A 26,320-nucleotide genomic window follows, 5' to 3' on the forward strand; every position below is an offset into this window, starting at 1 on the left:
TGAAACTATTAGGGATGTGCACTAACCAGCGGAACTGGACTCCCTTAGCTTCAGTGGCTTCCACCTCAGGCTGCCTTGGCTCCAGGAGAAACCGCCTTGGTCACCTCAGAGATCTCCGAAGCCTCGGAGATCTCTGAGGCAGCACTTCAGAGCACATTAAAGGGCCACGGAGAGCGCAGCGGCGGCAGCTCTTAGCCATCGGGGCCTGGGATGGGCATGGACAGGTCTTGCTCTGTGTAGGCACTGTGCAGGCACATCACCACTCACCCATCCCAGGACGTCTGGGTGGATCTTTGAGGTGTGTTGCCCACAGCTGCTTCATGCTTGAGTGCAGCCCAGCCACCGGGTGAGCCATGCAGGGGGTGAGGGAGCGGAGGGGGTGTTCAGGCATGGTGGTGGCGGCATCCTCCTCTGGGGGGAGGGAGGGAGGGAGAGAGGGGCATCCCCCTGCATTGCCTTTAATGGCCACACCCAAAGCCCCTCAGAGTGTCCGAAGCTCTTCGAAGTGGCCGGAGGCACCCCAAAGTGTGCCTCAGATCTGTTTGGGCCTGGGATTTCGTGCTTCGGACTGTCTTGGGGTGATCTGTCTCTGAAGCAGCTATCTTTTAGAGTTTTTTTCAGTGGTGGCAGCCTGAAGCACACATCCCTAGAAACGATTGCCATCAGAATATATTCTAAGTTTAGAATATATTAAGATGCTTAAGATCTAGTAATCAAAGCTTGTTCAAAGTCCCTGGCTCCAAAGAGGTTAAATCTAGGACCAGGACTTTTTTGGCCCTGGCCCTGGCTTGGTGGAATACTCTTCCCAATGAGTTCAGGGCTCCCTGGGACCTTAGACAGTTCTGCAGGAAGACAAAGCTGTTTTGCCTGGCCTATGGCAGGGAAGGAATAGACACTCAAGATAATTTTGTAGGCTGGAAGACAGTAGTCTGGTAATTTAGGAGATAATGAGGTCAAAGTGGAAGAGAAAAGGCTGAGTTTTGTTTTGATTTGATATTTTTAAATACAGGTCTGCCATGCATACTGATACTTGTAAAGAGATTATACACATGTGAATGTACACTGTTGAATAAAATGACAATGAAGAGATTTTGGTAAAACATTCCCTTTCTCCACTTAGTGGATACGTAGCACTTGGTTAGTTACATATATAAAACTTCACTTATGGTAAACTGCTAATTTCCAAAAGAAGAAATTACTGAGATGACTATGTCCTATGAATGTAAGATTCCTGCTGAATCAGGCTTAGTAACAATTCTCCAAATTATTTAAAAGATGTAACAAAATGAATGAATGATATTTGGAATATCTTGCAAAAATGACAATATACTTTGAGGGTTCTAACATAACTAACCTGCTAGAAGATGCAGCAGGATCAGAGACTGCATGCACCATATCTGTTGAGAGTGCATCAAGAACACTGGTCAGGAATTCATTCTTCTTGGCTCCTGGGCAACCTAAAATGAAAACAAAAATTCCCATTATTGTTTTCAGGATTAAATTGTACACTTCTATGGCTATGTATGAGCTTGAATATGGGATATCATCCAGTTCTACGCTTGGGAAATGTTCAGATTCATGTATAGGAAAATTCAAGTGGATCTGGATAAATTACAAGTTCTATATCTAAATTCATAGACCTTAATTTTAGAGAAAGATTTCATAGCCTGGACACCAGTGTGATGCAATATCACTGTGAAGTTCTATTTTGGAAGCATTTATTGAGGTACCATGTTGAATTAGTGCCAGTTATTAGCCAAATAAACAGAGCCCATCAAAATTTTAACAATAGTAGGTCAACAAATATGGAAAACAACACAATGGTCCACATACTGGAAATACTCAATTTACACCCCAGTTCCCAAAAAGAAGACATCAAATCTGCAACAACTATCTGACCATCACATTAATTGCTCATGCAAGTAAAGTGGTATCCAAAATCTTACAACATTGCTATCATATTTGGAATGAGAAATGCCAGTTGCTCAAGCTGGATTCAGAAAAGGAAGAGACACTAGAGATCATATTTCAAATTTACATTGGTTACTGGAGCATCTGAGAGAATTTCAGAAAAAAAAACATCTTGTGTTTCATAGATTACAACCAATGTTTTAATTGTATAGATTATGGAAGACTATGGTTGGCTTTAAAGGAATGGCAGTGCCACAGGATTTGATTGTTTTGATGGACAAGAGGTTAGGTTAGGTTAGGTTTCCAATTGGCAAAGGTGTCAGACAGGACTCTACCTATCTCTTCATCATGTAGTCAAACACATCATAAGGAAAAGTGGATTAGATTTAGATGACAGTGAAGTGGAAATTGGTGGAAGAAAAATGAACAACTTGAGATATATAAATGGCACAACACTATTGGCAGAAAACCATAAAGACTTGAACAAAGGTTGATAAAAGTTGAAGTAGAAAGTGCCAAAGCAGGACTACAGCTGAACATCCAAAGACAAAGGTAGTGACAACTCAAAAATTATACAGTTTAACATCAATAATAAAGAAATTGAAATTGTTCTTCTATTTCTTGGTTTTATCATCAATTCAAAGGGAGGCTGCCGACCGAGATTGAAACTGGGGAGAGCAACCATGAAAGAGACAGAAAAAGACTTAAGTTCTGTTGGCAATCAAGATCCAGTTAATTCATGCCGTAGTACCCCCAACATGGGTATGAATGTTGAATAATGAAAAAAGTTGACGGGAAAAAAGTAGATTCTTTTGAAATGTGGTGCTGGAGGAGAGTTTTACAAATATCATGGACCAACAAAAACACAATTAAATGGGTCTTAAGCCAGATAAAGCCTGAACTCTCACTAGAAAGCTGGCTAATCTGAAAGTTAGGAATCACTGAAAAAGACAATAATGCCTGGAAAGTTAAAGGCAGCAGACAAAAAGGAAGATCCAACATGAGATGGATTCATTCCATCAGGGAAGCCACAGCCCTCAGTTTGCAATACCCATGAACAGCTGCTAACAATAGGACATTTTGAAGAACATTATGTGATGGGGTTGGTAGCACCTTGGTAGCACTTGGTACCAATTGGTAGCACCTTGATGGCACTTAACACACACACACACACACACACACATTTGCTTTTTATATCATATATGGAAGATTGTATGTGTGGTTATATGCATAATTACTCTACTAATGTATGTTTTATTCTGCTGGTGCCTGATCATAATGAATTCTTTCTTTTTTGTGCATTAACCACATGTTAAATATGCCTGACAACTTTTTTTTCAGTTATTACGTTTTGATGGACAGGCTGACATTTTGTGACAAGTGCTACAATGTCGATATTTAGAATATAAATAGAGAGAGAGATAGCAGCAAAGTCAAGTACCACTGATGCAAATTTTGCTAGCTCATGACATCAGCAGGAAAGCATTTTGGCCATGTTATTCGGTACCCTGGCATTTTTCTGAAAAACTTTTAGATGCTTTGGAAGGAAATTACATAGGGATGATTAATAATTTTGGAACACCTCACAGTGAGCTATTAAAAGCAGTAGGGGGAATTAACCAAAACTCAATAATCATTTCACCCAATGAGATAATACTATTTAATATGTCTACGCAGGTTGGACCTGGTTACTATTTGCATGGGAGACCACCAAGGAATTCCAGAGCTGCTACACAGAGGCAGGCAATGGCAAACCACCTTTGAACATCTTTCACTTTAAAAACCCTACGAGATCGCTATAAATCAGCTGGCCTTGATGGCACTTTCCACAACCACCAAAGAAGCCATAAGCTGCTATTTATGAGGAACTAGTTTTTGGCTGTCAAAATGGCTGTCTGAGGAAGCTTTACAAATAGCTAAGGAGAGAAGGGAAGTGAAAGGCAAGGGAGAAAGAGAAAGATACACCCAATTGAATGCAGAATTCCAGAGAAAAGCTAGAAGAGATAAGAATGCCTTCTTAAATGAACAGTGCAAACAAATAGAAGAAAACAATAGAATGGGGAGGACCAGAGATCTTTTCAAGAAAATTGGAGATATGAAGAGAACGTTTCATGCTAAATTGGGTATGATAAGGGACCAAAATGGTAGGGACCTCACAGAAGCAGAAGAGATTAAACAAAGGTGGCAAAATTATACAGAACAACTATACAAGAGCGAGCTTAACATCCCTGATGACCACAGTGGGGTAGTTACTGACCTGGAGCCAGACATCCTGGAATGTGAAGTCAAATGGGCCTTAGGAAGTCTGAGCAACAATAAAGCTAGTGTTGGTGACAGCATTCCAGTTGAACTATTCAAAATCTTAAAGGACGATGCAGTAAAAGTGCTACACTCAATATGCCAGCAAATTTGGAAAACTCAACAATGGCCACAGAATTGGAAAAGGTCAGTTTACATTCCAATCCCAAAGAAGGGCAATGCCAAAGAATGTTCAAACTACCGCACCATTGCACTAATTTCTCATGCTAGCAAAGTTATGCTCAAAATCCTACAAGCTAGGCTCCAGCAATATGTGGACCGAGAACTTCCAGAAGTACAGGCAGGATTTCAAAGAGGCAGAGGAACTAGAGATCAAATTGCCAACATACGCTGGATCATGGAGAAAGCTAGGGAGTACCAGAAGAATGTCTACTTCTGCTTCATTGACTATGCTAAAGCCTTTGATTGTGTGGAGCACAACAATTTGTGGCAAGTTCTTAAAGAGATGGGAATACCAGAGCATCTTATTTGTCTCTTGAGAAATTTATATGCAGGTCAAGAAGCAACAGTGAGAACTGAACATGGAATCACTGACTGGTTCAAAATTGAGAAAGGAGTTCGGCAAGGCTGTATACTGTCGCCTTGCCTATTTAACTTGTATGCAGAGCACATCATGAGAAATGCGGGTTTAGAGGAGTCACAAATTGGGATCAAAATTGCAGGGAGAAATATCAACAACCTCAGATATGCAGATGATACCACTCTAATGGCAGAAAGTGAAGAGGAACTAAAGAGCCTGTTGATGCGGGTGAAGAAGGAGAGTGCAAAAGTTGGCTTGAAACTCAACATGAAGAAAATGAAGATCATGGCATCCGGCCCTCTCAATTCCTGGCAAATAGATAGGGAAGAAATGGAGATAGTGACAGATTTTATTTTCCTGGGCTCCAAGATCACTGCAGATGGGGACTGCAGCAAAGAAATTAAAAGACGCTTGCTCCTGGGGAGGAAAGCTATGGCAAATCTAGACAGCATCCTAAAAAGCAGAGGCATCACCCTGCCAACAAAAGTGCATCTAGTCAAGGCTATGGTATTCCCAGTTGCAATGTATGGCTGCGAAAGTTGGACCATAAGGAAGGCCGAGTGTCAAAGAATTGAGGCTTTTGAACTCTGGTGCTGGAGAAGACTCTTGCGAGTCCCTTGGACTGCAAGGCGAACCAACCGGTCAGTTCTAGAGGAGATCAACCCCGACTGCTCTTTAGAAGGCCAGATCCTGAAGATGAAACTCAAATACTTTGGCCACCTCATGAGAAAGAAGGACTCCCTGGAGAAGAGCCTAATGCTGGGAGCGATCGAGGGCAAAAGAAGAAGGGGACGACAGAGAATGAGGTGGCTGGATGGAGTCACTGAAGCAGTAGGTGCAAACTTAAATGGACTCCGGGGAATGGTAGAGGACAGGAAGCCCTGGAAGATCATTGTCCATGGGGTCGCAATGGGTCGGACACGACTTCGCACATAACAACAAAGTTTTTGGCTGTTTTATGTCAAAGGAGAAGCAACTGCATATTGTTATGTCTACACTTCTTTAGTTAAGACATTCCTTTTTTATAATCCATAATGTTGGCAGCAGAAATATTTCATTCTGGTAACAAGCATATCAAAAGAAACCATTTAGGTAAACTCCCCTGCACTAAAGGGACATTTCTAACCCCCTTTCCACCAATATGATTATTTCAGAAATGATCCTTAGCTTGAAAACTATGCTTCTCCCAGCCATTATAGCAACCAGGTGGACCAAACTGGATTCAAATGAAGAAATGAGAATAGACAATATATACAGCCCAGACTATATCTTTAAGGTATAGGCTTCAGTTCTTCTCCTAGGTGGAGCTCTGAGCAAACAAAATATAGGCTGTTTTGTACAAGCTAGTTCACAAACTTATTTACTATTGGATTTTAGGCCACCCTACTCCAATATTTATAATTGAAACGATAGCCTGATCTTATCAGGGGATGGAACCTGGGGAGGTCAGGCACCACAGTGGGGTACAATGCCACAGAGAAGCCTTTCTCAACTTTTTAAGGGTTGAGAAACCCCTGAAATTGTCTTCAGGCTTCACGAAACTCCAGGAGTGGCACAGTAATGCAGGATACAGTTGAGAAGCATAGCTGTGTACAGGCCTACCTGGAGCACCTCCACTTTCTACTCCCTTCAGGTTTATCATTGGTCATTTGGGGAGGTGGGGGTGGGTCAATCTGACTGTATATGATCATATCAGCTGATACATTTCAACACATTTTAAAAATACATTAAAAATTAATTAACACCCACCCATTCAGGAAACCCTTTCAGGAGGATCAAGAAACCTCAGGGTTTCACAAATCCATGGTTGAGAAAGTCAGCCATAGAATCTACGCTCCAAGACATCCATTGCCTCCAGGATAATGGATCCCTGTAGTCTGGTTATGAGCTGTAATTCCAGGGGAATTCCCAGGTCCCACCTGGAGGCTAGTATCCCTACCTCAGCTGCAGACCTTAAAGCCCAGATCTTCTCTTTCTATATGAAAATGCCACAGTTCTCTCCAGCTGGGTCACTTCAGAATGCACATGTGTGAATCTGTACGGAATTATCTATATATTGAAAAAAAATTATTCCACAAAATATTTGCGAGAAGGATGTTACCCCAGGCTTTCCCCTGCTGTGCTACCTATCTTGATGTGGAGGTTCTTCATTTGTGGGAAAATTCAAACATGAAATCCAACCAAGTACTCTGAAGTTGCTAAAGTCCCAAGAAGGCTGAATTATTTCTTTAAAAAACTGAGTGGTGAAATGGTGGCTGCAAAAATGTTTGGTTTTCACAGGAAATTAGAAAGCCCTCTTTTTATATACTAGGATCTGCAGGATGATTCCTATCCCACTATCAGCAAGATGTTGCCACTTCTGAACTGGTTATGACTGGAGGGAGGTGAGTTGCGGGGTACCTCAGGACTTGGTGCTCGGTCCAGTACTTTTTAACATATTTATTAATGATCTAGATGAGGGGGTGGAGGGACTACTCATCAAGTTTGCATATGACACCAAATTGGGAGGACTGGCAAATACTCCGGAAGATAGAGACAGAGTTCAACGAGATCTGAACACAATGGAAAAATGGGCAAATGAAAACAAGATGCAATTTAATAAAGATAAGTGTAAAGTTCTGCATCTGGGTCAGAAAAATGAAAAGCATGCCTACTGGATGGGGGATACGCTTCTAGGTAACACGGTGTGTGAACGAGACCTTGGGGTACTTGTGGATTGTAAGCTAAACATGAGCAGGCAGTGTGATGCAGCGGTAAAAAAGGCAAATGCCATTTTGGGCTGTATCAACAGGGGCATCACATCAAAATCACAAGATGTCATAGTCCCATTGTATACGGCACTGGTCAGACCACACCTGGAGTATTGTGTGCAGTTCTGGAGGCCTCACTTCAAGGACGTAGATAAATTTGAAAGGGTACAGAGGAGAGCAACGAAGATGATCTGGGGCCAAAGGACCAAGCCCTATGAAGATAGGTTGAGGGACTTGGGAATGTTCAGCCTGGAGAAAAGGAGGCTGAGAGGGGACATAGTAGCCTTCTTTAAGTATTTGAAAGGTTGTCACTTGGAGGAGGGTAGGATGCTGTTTCCGTTGGCTGCAGAGGAAAGGACGCACAGTAATGGGTTTAAACTACAAGTACAACGATATAGGCTAGATATCAGGGGGAAAAAATCACAGTCAGAGTAGTTCAGCAGTGGAATAGGCTGCCTAAGGAGGTGGTGAGCTCCCCCTCACTGGCAGTCTTCAAGCAAAGGTTGGATACACACTTTTCTTGGATGCTTTAGGATGCTTTGGGCTGATCCTGCATTGAGCAGGGGGTTGGACTAGATGGCCTGTATGGCCCCTTCCAACTCTATAATTCTGTGATTCTGTTAAGAGGAGGAGGAGATCTGGTTGTTATATGCCGCTTTTCTCTACCCAAAGGAGTCTCAACGCGGCTTACAATCAACTTCCCTTTCCTCTCCCCACAACAGACACCCTGTGAGGGAGGTGAGGCTGAAAGAGCCCTGATATTACTGCTTGGTTAGAACAGCTTTATCAGTGCTGTGGAGAGCCCAAGGTCACCCAGCTGGTTGCATGTGGGGGAGCACAGAATCAAACCCAGCTCGCCAGATTAGAAGTCCACACTCCTAACCACTACACCGAGCTGGCTCATCTAGGCCGGACAACAGAAGAACCAATCTCATGCTGACTCACACAGTGATCCTCCTCACTCATAGTACCTTTATTATGTTCCTCTTGAGACACATTTTTCTGCACATATGGAGGGTTTTCCAGGTTTTAGGAAAATGCTTTGTTTGTACATGGCCCCAACTCTGGATTTAAGGATCCACAGTTCAGGCCATGTTGAATCAGATATAATGATTTGGGCACTATAACTGCGAACTGTGAACAGCATTCAAGACATTTATGAACTCTGCCCTGAAGTATGGGAAACTAATGGAGCAGCAGCTTATCATGTCTCCTACAGACATATCACTTGTGAAATGGTTACAGACTGTGAATATAGAGGCCTCAGGACACTGGTCCTCTTTCTGCTTTCTAGGTTCCAGTTAATATCCCACTCCAAATAAATATCTAGTTAGCTCAGTTTCTCAGTGTGTTGCCAGCCAAAAATCATATCACTAGGACTGTTAGAGTCAGAAACACATAATGATGATGAAAGACAGATTATTTCCAACAACAAAAGATTACACATGAACAGTTGAAGTTTGACAAGTTACAAATGAATAAGACAGATGATTATTATGATAACTGAAATAAGAAATACATCATAGATGAAAATGACAAAGTGGATAATAATCTTATAGAGAATGCACATAAAGATCCAGACAGATGTTTACATTTTAGAGTTAAGATTAGATTGGTTCCATTATAGTGAGAGGCCCAGGAAATGATAATTTTTACCTGGCCAATATTTTAACCCCAATATTTATTCCCTCAAAGCAGATAGTGATGCACAAGCTGAAACATAAAACATATTTAGCTCAGTTCCTCTTGTATATGTGTGGTTCTGGAGGCTGCTGTCGGGCTGGGCTGAGACATCTTCCACACAGGAGCTCTCAGCATATTGAAGACTTGGGAGACTTCAAGGTTGGTAACAAATAACTCTTTATTGGCAATACACCATTACAAGACTTCTCCCAGAATTCTGCCCAGGGCAATTCCCTCACTCCCTGGCTCTATCATTGCCTCAACATATGTTGTTCCACTGTTGCCCACACCTTACAAGTCAGACCTTTTGCTCTTCCTCATCCACACACAATTGTCCTAAAGTCCCTCCCTGATAAGTGAACCTGCCTGGGATGATTAGTGCACACTGCTGCCTCACTCACTCTGAACCAGCCACATGCTTTCTCCTTTCATAGCAGCTGAAACATTTTGTTTATACAAGAGTGCTAGCATAAGTGGAAGTTCTGCATGGCATCAAGCCCATATTCTTTGTACGTTCTCTGATCTAAGTAGGTGACATTATCACTTAATTCACACTATGGGTGTGCATTCTGAAGTTCCTGAACAAAAATATAATATAAAGTTCCTATTTTGGGTAGGAGTGCACAAATTCCCTCCCCTGTTTTTGTTTGTTTGTTTGGGTCTATTTTGAGATAAAAAAAAAATACTGGGTCCCAATACTGGCAAAATATCTGAAGCCAAGATTTTTCAGAAATTCCTTTTTTTTAAGTGGCCCAACAGACCCAAGATGGAAAAAAACAACGGGGGGGGGGAATCAGGAGCAGCAAAGCTGTAAAACATAACTCAACCGTTGGAGCACATGGCTCCCATCTCACACCTGTATTCCCACATTTTTCTGCAGTCTCTTAAAACCAGGGTTTAATGTGACTGGAGAAAAAGCTGGCAGGGAACAGCTGGGAGAAGGGGAGCAATGTCCCAGCTTCTCAGCTGTTTTCCACAATTTTTTCTGGACTGCAGAAGAAGCAGGGGGGGAGGGCAGCTAAGATGTGAAGAGCCATCACCCAGTCTCTCTGCTGTTTTCTTGGGTTTTTTTTCTCTGCAGTCCCATTCAATCAGACTGGTTTGAGAAGAAGGGGAAAACAGCTGAGAGACAGGAGCAGTCTCCTAGGCTCTCAGTTGTTTTCCTGGATGCATTCTGTAGTGTTCTGAAGATGCAGGGGATTTTTTGAGTCTGCCCCCCCCCCCTCCAGTTTTCCTGAAAAATTCTCGATACCTCTGTTCAGGAAGATCTGAATACACAGTCCTAGTTTTAGGTCAATACCATGGTTTTCTGAAGAGTCAAAATCTGGAATTCTCAGGTATTACAAAAAAAAAAAAACCTCCACACCTGTACATAATCCATATTATTATTCATGCTTGGGTATTTACCATCAGCTATCTTGGGTTCTTTTTAAGTTTCCAAGGCAGTAGCATTTCTCCATGTCATGGAACTGTCAGGATCTGGTTACTACTCTGACTCCTCTGTGGAAGACTAGCTGGATTCATTGCCTACCAGCCACCAGCCAGCTGCAGCCAAGCAATCAGAAGAGGAATCTCAGTTAAAAGACTCTGAGGTATGTGTTTCATCCCCCCCCCCTCAGCTGACAGTTCAGGATCAGCCAGCTGCCTATCTCCTCCAAGTTCCCCAGGTTCACAAAAGCAATATGGGACACAGGCTTTGAGGAGATTCGCAGTCACATTTCAGGTCAGCATGCCTCAGGGTACAGCACCCAGAATCAGCAACAGAGAAGATTTGAAGCACCTTTTGTGGGCCTGATGTAAGGCATATAAAAGTAAAAGAGCAGAGACATTTAATGTGGCTTCAACACATTCCTTGAGAGACTGATTTGCTGCTGCTTTATCAGATTTGCTTTTGGAAAATGGGCCTCAGCTTGTTACGACTACACTAATATGATTTATAGACACTGTTAATTAAAACACTGGCATCTTGCCTCTGATAACCAGCTCCGTTATCTTATGCAGAGTTATTCTGCATAAGCTGGCAGTTGCCTGAAGCACAACACTCCCTTCCTTGGAAGGGATCAGGTGAGTGCTCCTAGCCAATCACCTTAACCCCAGAGAAGGAATTTCCACAGATCAGTCTGTACTGAGCTGTGAATGTTCAGATGACTCCATACACCAAATTTATGCAAATAACTTCCTACTGGGAATTCTTTAGTATTTAATTGGTGAAAGTAAAAAATGGACTGCATCAAGGAAGGATAATAAATTGTTAGTCACTGCAAGATTATGTTTAAAATATGTTTTTTATTTGCTTGTTTTAGTATTGGTTGTTGAGTCAGTGGAGAGATGTGTACCTGCGCAAAAAGACACCTGCTTTGGTGTTCTGTCAAATCAAACATATTTTGCCATTCTGTTTGAACATTAGAGGTTCTTTAGAATTAAGGGAAAACTGTGCCCTGTGCACATCTGATTCCATTAGCTTAAAAAAAAAGCTGCCCCAGATAGGATTACCAGTTCCCAAGTGGGACCTAGGGATTCCCCAGAATTATAGCTCATCTCCAAACTAAAGAGATCAGTCCCCTGGAGAAAATAGCTGCTTTGAAGTGTGGTCTCCATAGTATTATACTCCACTCACTCAAAATCCCACCTACTCCTGACTCCATCCCCAAAGTCTCCAGCTATTTCCCATCCTAGAGCTAGTAGCTCTAGTCCCAGACTCTCTTATAAATCCTGTATTCACAATAATGGTTCCAGAAATCTAAAAAATCTCCTCCTCCAAAAAACAGATTAGAAACTAGGGCCTCTTCTACATGATGGATAAGCTGATGAAAACTCACTAAATACACCGTTGTTTTTCTGATCTCTGCACAGAAGAGTTAATTTACTCCCCCAAACTGATTTTGCTCTGCATGGTTAACTGCCTCTTCAGTGCTTTAAGTGTCTTTTAAGCATTCATTTCTCTCCTGCCTGCCTGAGACGACCTATTAGCCATGCAGAGAAACTCTTTAGTTATGCAGATTAGTGACTGCATTAGATAACAAAGCGGAGTTGGCAAAACTACAGGTGGCAGAGCTATGAAGTGTTTCATGCAGAGAGCACGTAGTTTTTCAACAGACTATATTCAATGCAGAACAACGATTGTAATATAATTAAGCGGTCTAAACTGGTTGTTTTTTAAACTGTTTTATTTGGCTCCATGCAGAATACCTCTAGTACTGATAACGTACTACCTGAAAACCAGCAATCATAGTAAATGTTCTCCTGATTTCAGGATGCAAACTTATAATGACATATTAATTAGTATATACACATTCCTAATTCACAATTCAAGTAGTCTGGATATTAACATGGTGTGGACTGCAGCAATTTTTCTGCTGGTGAAAGACTGAGGAGAGGCTGCACTGAGCAGGCCACCCTTGGGGTACAGTCCTTTATGGGACTGGGACTGCAAAATGAGGATTTGTGTGCACAATCTGTGTGCACAATCTGCTAAGATCCAACTTAATAAAAGGATGATAGAAGGGTGATTTCTCATTAGTCTTTAACACTCATTTTGATTATGTCAGTTTCACATGTAAGTTTAGTTTACATGACACATACTCTCTTTCTCTATAAGAATCCATAAGTGCACAAACTAGTAGTGTTAACAATCTAAGGTAAAAAGGTAAAGGTATCCCCTGTGCAAGTACCGGGTCATGTCTGACCCTTGGGGTGACGCCCTCCAGCGTTTTCATGGCAGACTCAATACAGGGTGGTTTGCCAGTGCCTTCCCCAGTCATTACCGTTTACCCCCCAGCAAGCTGGGTACTCATTTTACCGACCTCGGAAGGATGGAAGGCTGAGTCAACCTTGAGCCGGCTGCTGGGATTGAACTCCCAGCCTCATGGGCAAAGCTTTCAGACGGCTGCCTTACCACTCTGCGCCACAAGAGGCTCTTTTAACAATCTAGAGCCTTCCTATTTGTGGCACCTCAGTAGCTGAGACCACAAGGGAAGAGTGGTATAAAAATCTAATAAATAAAAATAAATTTTAAAATAATAAAGGTATCAACAAAAATATACAAAGACTATGGGCTGAGCTGAGGTATGAGCTTTTGTTCTACCTTATCTCCCCAGCTGGATCAATTTGTTTTGTTTATATATCACCTTATGGTCATTCTGAGCATAATGTAACCTCCCCCCTCAAACCTCTTTTGCTTCACCTCAATGGGGGGGGGGGGAAATGGAGTGGTTGCTCCACTTTCAAAATGGTTGAGTCCCCATCTCCCCCTTCCCCTTTCACCCTTTTGCAGGTCTCTTGAAAGATCAACAGATCCTTGGCTCAGCTGCAAGCCTCAGCTCAGGGCCTTTTCGCACAGGGATCTTTGTTGCAAATTGTTTGCGGAATGAAAAATCGCCATTTAAAATAGTGGAATTCGTCGTTATGCATACCTGCCTTTGTAGTGGAATCAGTTGCGTTTTTTAGCGTTTCCCACAGGCTTCCGGTCTCGGCAGAAATCGCTAGAAAGGAAGCGCTACTGCCAAGCTCGTCCCGCCCCTGGCCGTCAAGCAGCCAATGGGCAGCCGTTAGCATGCTCCCAAACAGCCCCTTTCCCTTTAAGAAAGGTTTAAAAAAAAAAAAAACAGACCCATAGCAACGAATCTAGGTAGATTCGTTGCAACGGAGAGACCCATCCAGCTGCCTAATGTGAGCTGTCGTTTGATTGTATGATCGTTGGCACGCTGCCTCGAGTGATTAAAAAAAAATCCCCCCACCCTCTCACTGGCCCGATTTTCGGCTGAATAAATGTGTAAAAAATAAAGGGACTTTATTTCAGCAAATGGGCTTTTATGTGGTTTGTGCTTAGTGACTAAAGGTGAAGGACTGAAGCCAGGGAAGCCTCTAAACAGAAAGAGGCTCGCTGGTGCGTTTTTCCCCGCTCGCTCGGAGAAAAAAAAATGGCGATCGCTTCGCCGGAAGTTTGGAGGACAGGCTCAGGAGGAGGGACTTTGAAGAACCCGCAACAATGGTAACGCACAGGTCTTTAGCGCTAGTGTTGCAGATTGGTTGCAGGAGTGTATCGCTATCCGGAGGGTGAATCCACTTTTCTGGATTCCCCTGAAAGCGCTACAACGAAGCGCTTTTTGCTGATTGGTTTCAGGAGTGTTGCAGATTGTCTGCGACGTCGTGCGTTAAGGCAAATTAGTAGCGTTTTCAATTAGCAACCATTGTGCTATTTTGAAGCCGTGCGAAATGGCCCTCAGTTTTGGCTGGCAAGATTCTTCTCTGGCCTTGTTTCTGTTGCAACACAATGAAGGGATATAGGACTGGGTCTGTGAGAGTGGCAGACTTTAATCTGGAGAACCAGGTTTGATTTCCCACTCCTCCACATACAGCCAGCTTGCGACCTTGGGCTAGTCACAGTTTTTGTAGGGCTGTTCTCATATATCAGGTCTGTTAGAGCTCTCTAAGTCCCAGCTATTTCACAGGATGACTGTTGTGGGGAGAGGAAAAGAAAGGTGTTCATAAGCTACAGAGGGACGTCTTCGAGTAGTGAAACTGAGACTCCTGGTAGATAAAAGTGGCATATAAGAATCAACTCTTCTTCTTCCATCCAGATTGTTTCTGCTTCCATAGCAGGCACAACTTTTCCTGCCCTTGTGTGGAATATAATGATACTAGGGGCAAAGCCCGTTGTATCCAAGAATACAACGGGTGCTAGAGCTTGGCAGTGGGAAGAGGAAGGGGAGGAGTTGTCCAGTCTGTAAGGGCATGGGGTTGAATGTGTGTGTTGTGTGGGAGGTTGTGGTGGTGTGGTGGCAAATGAGGGCATGGGTGTGGAGATATGGGTGTCAAGAACCTGTGGTGTGGAATGTTCATTGAGTGTGGGAGAGGACTGACCTTTGGGAATTTTGGCATAGTGGTTACAGATGAGCTTTCCAGAGCCATGTCCTCAGATATGTGAAGGGAAAATCAGACTGGAGACTCTTCTTAGGGGAAGATTACATGGCAAACAATTCCTCCCTGTTCTTCGTCATTTCCCTTCTTGTGTGAATTAGGCCACATTCACCAAAATGCCCCTCTGCCCTAATACACATGGGGTAGTCACAGCACACAGGTGTTCACCCTGTTCCTTCTGTCTCCCATGTTTTTACTGTTGGTAAAATGCTTCTTTCATGGTTGCTCCTTAGAAGAACAGATTTTTGTACCCTATTTCTTTCTACCCAAAGGAGTCTCAAAGTGGTTTACAAACACCTTTTCCATTCGTTTCTCCACAACAGTCAACCTGTGAGGTATGTGGGGTAGTGAGAGATCTGAGAGAACTGGGAATGGGCCGCAGTGACCCAGCAGGCCTCAGTGTCTCAAAGCATTTTCCAATCGTCTTCCATTTCTCTCCCCACAGCAGACTCCACATGAGGGAGGTGGGGTAGCGAGCCTCACAGGGAAGCTGGCAACCCTAAGAGGAATACTCTCTGTACACAGCAGTCTTGACTTTAGTAAGGGTTTTTATTCTGTTTTTTTATTTGCCAGGCCAAGGTTATTTGCCAGGCCAATAAGTCTTTCAGTTACTATGTGTCTCCAGACATTTACTTGTTCTCTATTTACAGTTTCAGGCTGTAAATATTTATTTAGATATTCCTGCACTTTCCAGACTCACAGGACTGATGCTGGTCTGCCTGTCTACACCCCAGAATACAAACAGTTGTTGGTAAGGGCTGGCCATAACCCATAGGCCAGGAGGGACACTCCTGCACCACTCCCTTCCAACTGCAGGCAAAAATGGCTCATTTGAAGGCTGGACTCTGAGGCATTGTATGATTTTGAAGTCCCACCTCCAAACCTCCAGGAATATTTCCAACCCAGTGGTAGCCAACCTACAGGTGTGGCCTGGAGAGCTCCTGGAATTACAGCTCATCTGCAGAGTATAAAGATCAGCTCCCCAAGCAGAAAGGGCTACTTTGAACAGGGTTGTGATAGAGAAGAAACATTTAAGGCTTCTCACACAGGTTGTTGTTCAATTGAAAGACTTGAGGCCTACTGCACAGGGTTGTTGTGCAGATGAAACAGGAGACAAAAGAGCCAGTTTCCTCTGCAGAATAACGCTGTGCAGTGGCCTCAAATCTGCAGAGACTTGCAAAGAAGAAAGACACATGGCTTGGCTGTGTCTAACCTCCAGGCAGAGCAGTATTTTAAGTGAGAAGGGGCTTTTCTGTGGCCTCCCTGTCAGCCAACTGTTTGGCAGAATGGGAAAGTCCCCCCCTCAAAAGGAAGACCCTCAGACTCCCCTGCGTTGCTCTCTGAAGGAAAAGGCCTCCCTCCCCACAGTCAGGGCCTGTCAGAGGTTCCTTCGCAGCAGGCCTGAAGGGAGGAAGGGGGAGGGAGCGCACTCTGCAGCCTCCTGCCAGCTCTGTCAGGGTTCAGAGGCAATTTGCAGTTGGATGTGACAGTTAGGACAACCTTGGGGCAAAAAGGACAGCCTTGGGGCAAAAAGCCTCTGTTCTCATCCCCCTTGGCAGCCCTGCTGACCTCCTCTCCCTGCAGTGGTCAGGAGCAGACTGGCAGCCAGACTGGGCTGGGTGAATGGAATTTTGGTCTGTCCTGGTGAGGGGCCAATAGGAAGGCGCTTTGCGTACCTCCCCATTGGCTGCTTGGCCTTCGATGGACCCTCGGAGGGCCCAATCAGGAGCCGCGAAGCGGCTCCTGATTGGGCCCTCTGAGTTTTATCCTGGACAGGGCCCGCCCTAACTCCTCCCAGGTGGCCTTACTCTTTTATTTAATAGGAGCGGTTAAAGATGTGTCACAGGGGCAGAAACACTACACTTGAGAATACACAGCTGTCCCCTTAATGCAGCTGTCCCCAACCCCTGGTCCGGAGACCGATACCGGACCCTAGATCAGTCGGGCTGCAGTTCCTCCTCATCCACCTTCCTGGCTGCTGCCTCAGGGGCTGCCCTGCCACTCTGCCCCCAGCTCGTTTTTGTTGCTCTCTGGTGGCCGCCATGGCTGGGGCTCCCCCTCGGCATGGCACTGCGCAACTGCTGCTGGCAGTGCCCCCCCAACAGGCAGCGTGAAGTCAGGGATGGCAGTGGGAAAGCAAGCAGAGCAGGGGCTCAGGCGATGGCGACATCCCTCGGCAGAAGACTCCCCCCCGGGCCTCAGTAAAATTGTCAAGCGTTGACCGGTCTCCAGTGATTAAAAGGCTGGGGATCACTGCTTTAATGTTTGATTTAGCCTCAAAGACTGTTTACGCACTGGGAACTTCACTGCCCCAGCTCCCATGCAGGAGCACAAATAGGGAGTGGATGAGGTGCACCAGGCCAAATGCTCTCCCATGTGGGTGTAGGAAGAAGTGGGGCAACCCGCCACAAACTCCATCCTGCAGCCCAGCATGAAACCTACAGTGCATAAACGGTCAAAGGGCAGCAATGGGAGCAACATGGATCAAGGGCATGTACTGGTAAAGATGAAGAAAAGTTTTTATATCCTACTTTTCTCTATCCAAAGGAATCTCAAAGCAGCTTAAGATCGCCTTCCCTTTCTTTCTTCACAACATAAACCCTGTGAGGTAGGTGGGGCTGAAAGAACTCTGAGAGAACTGTGATGGCTCAAAGTCACCTAGCCGGCTGCAGGTGGAGGAGTGAGGAATCATTCCTGGCTCTCCAGGTTAGAGTCCACTGCTCTTAACTACTACACAATACTGGTTGTCAGAGATGCTCCTTCACTACCTCCCTGGCCAAAATAGAATCATAGAATCATAGAATCATAGAATCATAGAATCATAGAATCATAGAGTTGGAAGGGGCCATTCAGGCCATCTAGTCCAACCCCCTGCTCAACGCAGGATCAGCCCTAAGCATCCTAAAGCATCCAAGAAAAGTGTGTATCCAACCTTTGCTTGAAGACTGCCAGTGAAGACAGCTCCCATGTTAGACTCCCACTGTGGCTGGTTTAAGTCCTGATGGGGGGAATGATAGTTTCAAGTACTTGAATATACATACCCAAAATTTAAAAACAGTTTGTGGCAATTGCTTTGGGGTGAAGAGTTAAACTGCCCTTTCCCAGGGCCATTGTCCCAATCCCCATATGGCTGCTATTTGATGCTAGCCTGATGTTCCTGAACAACTCTGCTTAATGATATGCCACTTGGCACAGTCTAAGCCACAGCATGCAGGGTGATAACATCATTTCTGGTGCAGCCCTCATGCTGCGTCTTACTGGAAGATGGCAGATGAGGTTTGCACTCTCCCCTTGCCAATGCTGTGGGACTGGGGAATCAGAGGAAATCACACAGACGGGGTGGGGTGGGAGTGAGGCAGTCAAGGTGCTGAGAGGAGCTGGGAGGTGATGCCTGTGAGCACTCTCCTCTTGCCTGCAGGAGCAACCAACCCCCAGGAACTCACTGTGGCCTGGATCCAGTCTGGGCTGCTGCACCTAATCCTCCAAGATTTGTATGGCACAGACTGAGCTCATGGCGCCAAACCTTGCTTCTCTCTACAATAGAAGCCTGACAGTGCCATGGGTGGGGCGAAGGTTATCTGGCAAGCAGGAGGGAGGGAGGCAGGTCTGCCCAATTTGACGGGAATAGGATTGGAACTGAGAGGCAGAGGCACAAGTAAAGGCTTGTACCATGGAACCTAAAGGCAAATGCGTAGCATTCTGTAGCCAGAGTCTCATAAATCTTATCAGAGTCCGTGTAGCCAACCCCAGCAGTATCTTAGTTTAAAGTTTCCCAGACTTCCCTGATTAGAGATTCAGGTCACGTGTCTGATTGATCTGATCCCATTCTTCAACTAAGAACTCTGCCTCTCTTTAGGTAGAGTGTGGTTCTTGCTTACATAGCCAGGATCTGCTCAAACTATGTCACTATTTATTGAACATTCATTTGATATGGTTTTGCTTTCGAAAATACAGATCAGCTTCAGGAAAGGGGTTCAGGAAGTTTCAGGAAAGAGTAGGATAATTATAAAATCTAATTTCCAGAAAGTTATTGAGTTCTTCTTTTTCCATTGTTATTTTGTCTGTCACAGCAGTGATATAAGGAACTTGGGTTGTCTGACTACACTGGTGTATTTACCTTACAGGACAAAAGGAATGGCAAAGCTTCTTAACATCTGTGACTGTCTCCCTCAGCAGGCCTTAAAGGTAGTAAAGTAGCTATCAGGGATTGGTGGAATTATCCAGAACTGAAAGGGATAGGTAGGTGTGTGAAAAGAAAGCACAATTATAGATGCTGAGAGAAAGAGGAGGTTGGATTTGGCTGGAGTGCTGAGGAAAAGCACCATATCTCTTTCTTGGGGGATCTGATGTAGGAGAATGGATCTCCTATCCTATAGGAATGTGTCTGTACCTCCATCTGTGTATGCAATAAAATACTATACTGTAAGTCTCTCTTCTACAACGGGAAGCAATCTGGGCCAGCACTAGCCCTGGAACTTCTCACTGAGGCACACTGTAGTTTATCCTATGAGAAAATCAGAGTGCTTGAGCTTCTGACAAGCTGTGATTCACCAGAGGCAAGTGACCTTCCCCCAACCTGGGTGACCTTCCCCCAACCTGGGCTAAATTGGAGTTTTATGCAGCTTACTAGGCAAGCAGGCTGCTTCTCCTTCCCTCCTTTTAGTGGACAGGGCTGAGGTGGATTATGGGGCAGGACACATGAGCATCTTCTCCCTCTAGGGTTGCCAGCTCTAGGTTGGCAAATACCTGGGACTTTGAGGTAGAGCTGGGAGTGGGTGGGATTTGGGGCTGGGAAAGACCTCATTGGAGTATAATGCTATGGAATCCACCCTGCAAAGCAGCCATTTTTTCCCAGGGCAATTGATCTCTGACATTTGGAGATGAGCTAGAATTCTGGGGAGATCCCCAGGTCCCACCAACAGACTGGCATCCCTATATCCCTCCCTCCTTTTTGGGGGAGGGCAGGTGGGTTCCTTTTCAAGAGCTGTTTTACCTTCAAGATTTGCCCTAGCACTTCACCCAGGTTTCTCATCCCCTCTATCAATAGCCTAGACAGGGAGCTGAAAGTAAGAGGGTAAAATATACACTTGCAAGTAGACAGCATATGAAAAGATGTGGGTAGGTGGGCACTTATGGGGCAGGGAGGGAGAGAGAGCATGATCATTGCCATTATGCAATCATGTATTTTCCAGTGCAAACTACAAGTGCTTCTGTGACCCCCTAGAATTGTCCCCAAAACTCTATGGAAACCACTAGTTTATTAACATAGATAACAGTGCTATTTATAGCCCTAACCAAATTTATGTGCCTATTAAAAAAAAACACAGCTAAGATATTTTTGGTGAGAGTATCAGATTATGATCTGGGAGGCTCAGGTCCAAACTGTTAGACTTTGTCTGCTAGCAAGAGTCAGCCACCGACTTTCAGATAAAGGGGTAACTATTTGTTGACACTTGTTGCTGCAGGAATAGGCATAGGAGGTTATGTGATGTTTATTGGCATGCAGAGTGTTTGCCACCATTGTGGACATGCTTGCTCTCACAAATGCAGCTGTAACTGGAAGAGAAGCAGTTCTCATTCAGAGCCAGTTTGATGTAGTGGTTAGGAATGCGGACTTCTAATCTGGTAGGCCGGGTTCGATTCTGCACTCCCCCCCATACAGCTAGCTGGGTGACCTTGGGCTCATCACAGCACTGAGAAAACTGTTCTGACCGAGCAGTGATATCAGGGCTCTCTCAGCCTCACCCACCTCACAGGGTGTCTGTTGTGGGGACAGGAATGGGAAGACGACTGTAATCCACTTTGAGCCTCCTTCGGGTAGGGAAAAGCAGCATATAAGAACCAACTCTTCTTCTTCTTCTGTTTCTCTGGAACTGCTTTGGACAGAGAGGAAGATCCATCTTGGAGTTCAACCATGAAAAAGTTAAGGCTTAGAGCTTTATCATGAGCTAAAGAAAGCTATGCATTTTCTTGTTTTATTTCAAAGTTCCCCTACCATGGTAGTCTAGTAAAATACTTTTTCATACTTCAATACTGCCTTATCTGGTCTCATCATTTATCTATTAACTCTGCTACTTTTAGTTATACAGTATGAGGCCCATTATGCACGGAGTGGAAAGTCTGCATTCGGGGTGGAATGGCGGCGGCTAAAATCACCAATTATGCACGCTGCAGGCGGCAACCCGGTGCAGAGTCAACTTATGCCGCCGAAAAAGCCTCATTAGCGAGATGCAGAAGAAAGTGGAGCTTCCTGGGACCAGGACGCAACCAGAAGTGGCTCCGGAGTAGCCCTGTGCATAATCGGATACTCTGGGTTTTGCCGCCGTTGTGTTCTGTCCCGTGCATAATCGGTTTGCTTCGCTTCTTCCTCTTCCTCGTTCTCCATGCCACCATTTCAGCAGCCGTGCATAATAGGCCTACATAACATAAATGTCCAACACAAACTCTACTCTTCCATGGAATCTTGTGAGGTGACCTTGGGCCAGTCCTACATCCTCAGCCTAACCTGCCTCATAGGGTTGTTATGAGGGTAAAAGGGAGAAAAAAAGAATATTATAAGCCACTTTGGCTCTCCATTGAGGAGGAAAATGATGCCTAAATGAAATAAATAATAAGAATATTTTTCCTAACTTTTTTAAAAACCTTGTAAAGATTAAACGTTTCTGCCAAGGGTAAATCAAGGTGTTTCACATTCTCTTCTTAGTTTACTATGGCCTATTAATCCTACACCTGTAACATTTCTGCAAATACAAGTGAAACAGATTTAAAAAACAAAACAAAATGAAATAAATGTAAACCAGCTCACATCTGGAAATATGTAGCATGATACAAAATATGGGAATAAGCCAGATCTTTCTGATATTTGGTCAAGCTTTGGAAAGCCTCAGTAATTATTTCCCCTCTGATATATAGATCCTTTTTAACAGAACATAATATTATTTCCTTCCTCCTGCTCTGGAGTGTTTACTGAGTATGGGGGCATTTTAAGTTTCTCCAGATTGTTTAGATCAGGAATCTTGAAGAGACAAAAGCTCATGAAACCAAGGTGGTGGTTAAAACAGTGGATGAATATGTAGTACAGATACTGTGGCATCTCTAAGCCTCTTCTAGGTATTATGTTTCATGAACTCTTATCTTGGGTACTAGGAGATCACAGCATGCTTGACTGCTAGTTTATATGAAAAGAGCAACAGTTGTATTTCGCAGCTTCAATATGTGCAAATGTACACTTGAAAAAGCAGATTTGGGATAGTATGTATGCTAACTGGAAAACACATGTGTTGGCCATTTTATAAAACAATAGCTGTAGTATATGTACAACAAAGACAGTTGTATGTAGCATGTTTTCCCAGTACATGAAATAAGAATGTCAGAACTATAATACCCAAAAAGGGCTAGTCGCGACTCCGGAAGCTCGGGTGCTAGAGTTTAGGGAGGGACATGCTTGCTACCACTATATTGAGGACGCCCATGTCTTTTCCGGATGTGTTGCAGGTTGTTTTCAAGAGTCTAGCTTTTTTTTTTAGGGGAATTCACTTTTTTTGGCGGGGGTGTTGCAGGAGTGTTGCAGATTGTGTACGACGTCGTGCGTAATGTTAAAAAAAATTGCGTTACACTTCAGCAACATTAACACTGTGCAGAATGGCCCTCAATAATAGCAAAAATTTGGAATTTTCATTTGGCCTTCAGGGCTTTGAAATGCAAGTTCTAGAGAGAAACCCAGTGTTGCCATTTTTATATTTGTTTGTTTGCTAGAACCGCAATGACCTGACATACTTGTGTGTTTACTTGCTATGGTTTTTGGAATCGCAGTATGGTGAAATATACCCCAAGGGCTTATGTAAGATTTTGAGAAAGACAGTGCTAATGTGTTGTCTGTTCCTTGTATGTCAGCTTTAGTTCATATCTGCTCCTGTGTTAGAACAAATCTAGCAGCTGCTTCTTTAAAATCAAGTTTACACCTGGGGGTTAGGGGCTCTGTGAACTGAGGCAGTCCTTTACATGTTGGGATAGTTGGAGGGTAAGGTGACCTATCTCAGCATCAGCATCTAGGTTTTTAACAGCAGTTGTGATTCACTTACTTTGGCAGGAATGGCTTGCCCCTTTTAAGCAAAGAAAAAAGAAAAAAATGCTGTCAGAGAAAGTGAGGTATTGCTGGGGGAAAGTAAGTGTTGTTATTACCATCAAGGATGAGCCTTGAGCTGATGTGTAGCTGTGTTTCCTTGAGCAGTCCTGTCAGAAGCTCTCTCAGCCTCACCTACCCCACGGGATGTCTATTGTGGGGAGAGGAAGGGAAAGTAATTTTAAGCTGCTTTGAGACTTCTTCAGGCAGTGGAAAGCAGGGTATAAAACCAACTCTTCTTTTTCTGGAAGTGCAACGAAAGGCACAAGTAAGACAATCCAGCATACCTAGATGGGATTTCATTTTCATTCAAAAGGGAGCAGACTCTTGAAAGGGAGTATGCTCTGTTCTTTGGAGATTTCACAAACACGAAGAGACAGAACGATTATTATTATTATTATTTAGAGTTATAAACTGCTCCTCTCTAATAAGATGGGGTAGTATCAAAACTCCTGTGAATATATTAAATTTGACATAATTGTCCATATCTTCCAGTTTCTCCCACAGCTTTCTGTGCTCCTGAAAGGCCTTTGCTGAGAGTTGTGTGAGTGACCAGAACAATATACCATAAAGGGCAACAAGAGCAAAAGGAAGTGATTTTGAGTAATTCCTTCTTTTTTGCTGCAGCTACCTGAGCTACATTGTGGACCATTCCGCACCAGGATCTATATAGCAAATTGGTTGCGGAACGAAAAAACACCATTTTAAATAGTGGAATTTGTCGTTATGCATACCTGCCTTTGTAGTGGAATCCAGTTGCGTTTCTATCGTTTCCCACAGGTTTCGGCAAAAATCGCTAGCCAGGAAGCGATATTGCCGAGCTTTGTCCCGCCCCTGGCCATCAAGCAGCCAATGGGCGGCTGTTATCATGCTCCCAAAAAGCCCCTTTCCCTTTAAGGAAGGTTAAAAAACACACACACACATGTTGCAATGAATCTGCGTTGATTCGTTGCAACGGAGAGACCCATCTAGCTAGCAGGTGGTGTTTGAGCTGCCGTTTCATCATTGCCACGCTCCCCCCGAGTGGAAAAAAACCCCTCCCCCCCCCGCACGGGCACGATTTTCGGCCGAAAATACAGTGAAAAATAAAGGGAAAATAAATCAGCAAACGGGGCTGTGTGTTGCTTCATGCTTGGTGACTTAAAAGAGCTCTGGGGAGGGACTGCAGCCAGGGAAGCCTCGCTGAGTAAACGAAAGCTCGCCGGTGCATTGATCTCTGCTCGCTCCGAGAAAAAAAAAATGGCGATCACTTTGCTGGAAGATCAGAGGAGAGAGCTAGGGGGAGGGACTTTGCAGAAACTGCAACAATGGTAATGCACAGAACTTTCCCGCTAGTGTTGCAGATTGATTGCAAGAGTGTAGCGCATTCCAGAGGGTGAATCCACTTTTTGGGATTTCCCTGAAAACGCTACAACGAAGCGCTTTTTGCAGATCGGTTTCAGGAGTGTTGCAGATTGTCAACGACGTTGTGCATAACAGCAAAACAGTAGCGATTTCAATTTGCAACCATTGTGCAATTTTGAATGAGTGCGGAATGGCCCTGTGTATTGTTTTGGACAGTGGTCCCTCAGCCCATGGCAAAGGCTTTTCAGGAACACGGGGGCTGCTGGGAGAAGAAAAAGATAGAAAAGATCTGATTCCACCCAGACTTGTTCTGTTCATAGGAACATGGTGTATCTGACCAATGGAATCCCTCTATTAGGGTTATTCTGGATTTCAGTACAGCTTTTGATAAGGTTCCACATGATATTCTTGTTGACACGCTGGTAAAATGTGGTATGGATCCAAATTCTGTCAGGTGGATCGATAACTGGTTGACTGATCGTACGCAAAGGGTACTTGTTAATGATTCAGCATCCTCTTGAGAAGAGTAACAACTGGAGTGTCCCAGGGATCTGTCTTGCAGCCTATGTTGTTCAACATATTTATAAAAGATTTGTATGAGGGATTAGAGGGGATACTTATTAAATTTGCAGATGATACTAAACTGGGAGGGGTACAAACACAACAGAAGACAGAAACAGAATGCAGGATGATCTTGATAGCCTCGAGAACTGGTCTAAACTGAATAAAATGAAACTCAATAGGGACAAATGTAAAATTCTGCATTTAGGTAGGAAACACCACATACACCAATACAGGATAGGGGACACTTGTCTTGGCAGTAGTATGTTGGAAAAGGATCTAGGAGTCTTAGTAGACCATACATTGAACATGAGTCAGCAGTGTGACTCGATGGCTAAAAAAGGTAAATGGGATTTTGGGCTGTATCAAATGGAGTATTGTTTCCAGATCATGGGAGGTGATGGTACCACTTTACTCTGCTCTGGTTTGGCCTCACTTGGAGTACTGTGTTCAGTTTTGGGCAATAGAGTTGAAGAGGCATGTAGACAAATTGGAGAGTATCCAGAGGAGGGCAACAAAGATGGTGAGGAGTTTGGAGACCAAGACATATGAGGAAAGATTGGGGGAGCTTGGTCTGTTTAGCCTGGAGAGGAGACGACTGAGAGGGGATCTAATAGCCATCTTCAAGTATTTAAAAGGGTGCCATATAGAAGAGGAGCAGGAGGAGTAGGAAAAGAAGAAGAAGAAGAAGAAGAAAAAGAAGAGTTGGTTCTTATATACCAATTTTCTCTACCCGAAGAAGTCTCAAAGTGGCTAACAATCTCCTTCCCATTCCTCTCCCCACAACAGACACCCTGTGAGGTGGGCGAAACTGAGAGAACCCTGATATTACTGTTTGGGCAGAGCAGTTTTCTCAGTGCTGTGACGAGCCCTAGGTCACCCAGCTGGCTGTATGGGGGGAGTGTAGATTCAAACCCGGCTCACCAGATTAGAAGTCCGCACTCCTAACCACTACACCAAGCTGGTGAGAGGATGGAGAGTCGTTCTCTCTTGCCACAGAGGGATGGGCCAGATCCAATGGGATGAAATTAATTCAAAAGCAATTCCGTCTAAACATCCAGAAGTTCCTGACAGAGCGGTTTCTCAGTCTAACAGGCTTCTTCAAGAAGTGGTAAGTTCTCCATCTTTGGAAGTTTTTAAACAGAGGCTGGATAGCCATCTGATAGAGAGGCTGATTCTGTGAAGATTCAA

At 44.1% G+C, this 26,320-nt stretch overlaps 1 protein-coding gene across 2 annotated transcripts in view; it reads right to left on the reverse strand.

Moving 5' to 3' along the window:
- The window catches only part of SMOC2 (SPARC related modular calcium binding 2), a 190,565-nt gene that overhangs the window by 13,468 nt on the left and 150,777 nt on the right, over positions 1–26,320 (reverse strand). For both annotated transcript variants that reach the window (XM_077347117.1, XM_077347109.1), the window contains exon 10: positions 1,355–1,457. In XM_077347117.1, the coding sequence (XP_077203232.1) occupies positions 1,355–1,457 (103 nt within the window). The remainder of the gene's footprint in view (positions 1–1,354; positions 1,458–26,320) is intronic.

This window comes from Paroedura picta, chromosome 1, assembly GCF_049243985.1.
Source record: "Paroedura picta isolate Pp20150507F chromosome 1, Ppicta_v3.0, whole genome shotgun sequence".
NCBI classification, from domain to species: Eukaryota; Metazoa; Chordata; class Lepidosauria; order Squamata; family Gekkonidae; genus Paroedura; species Paroedura picta.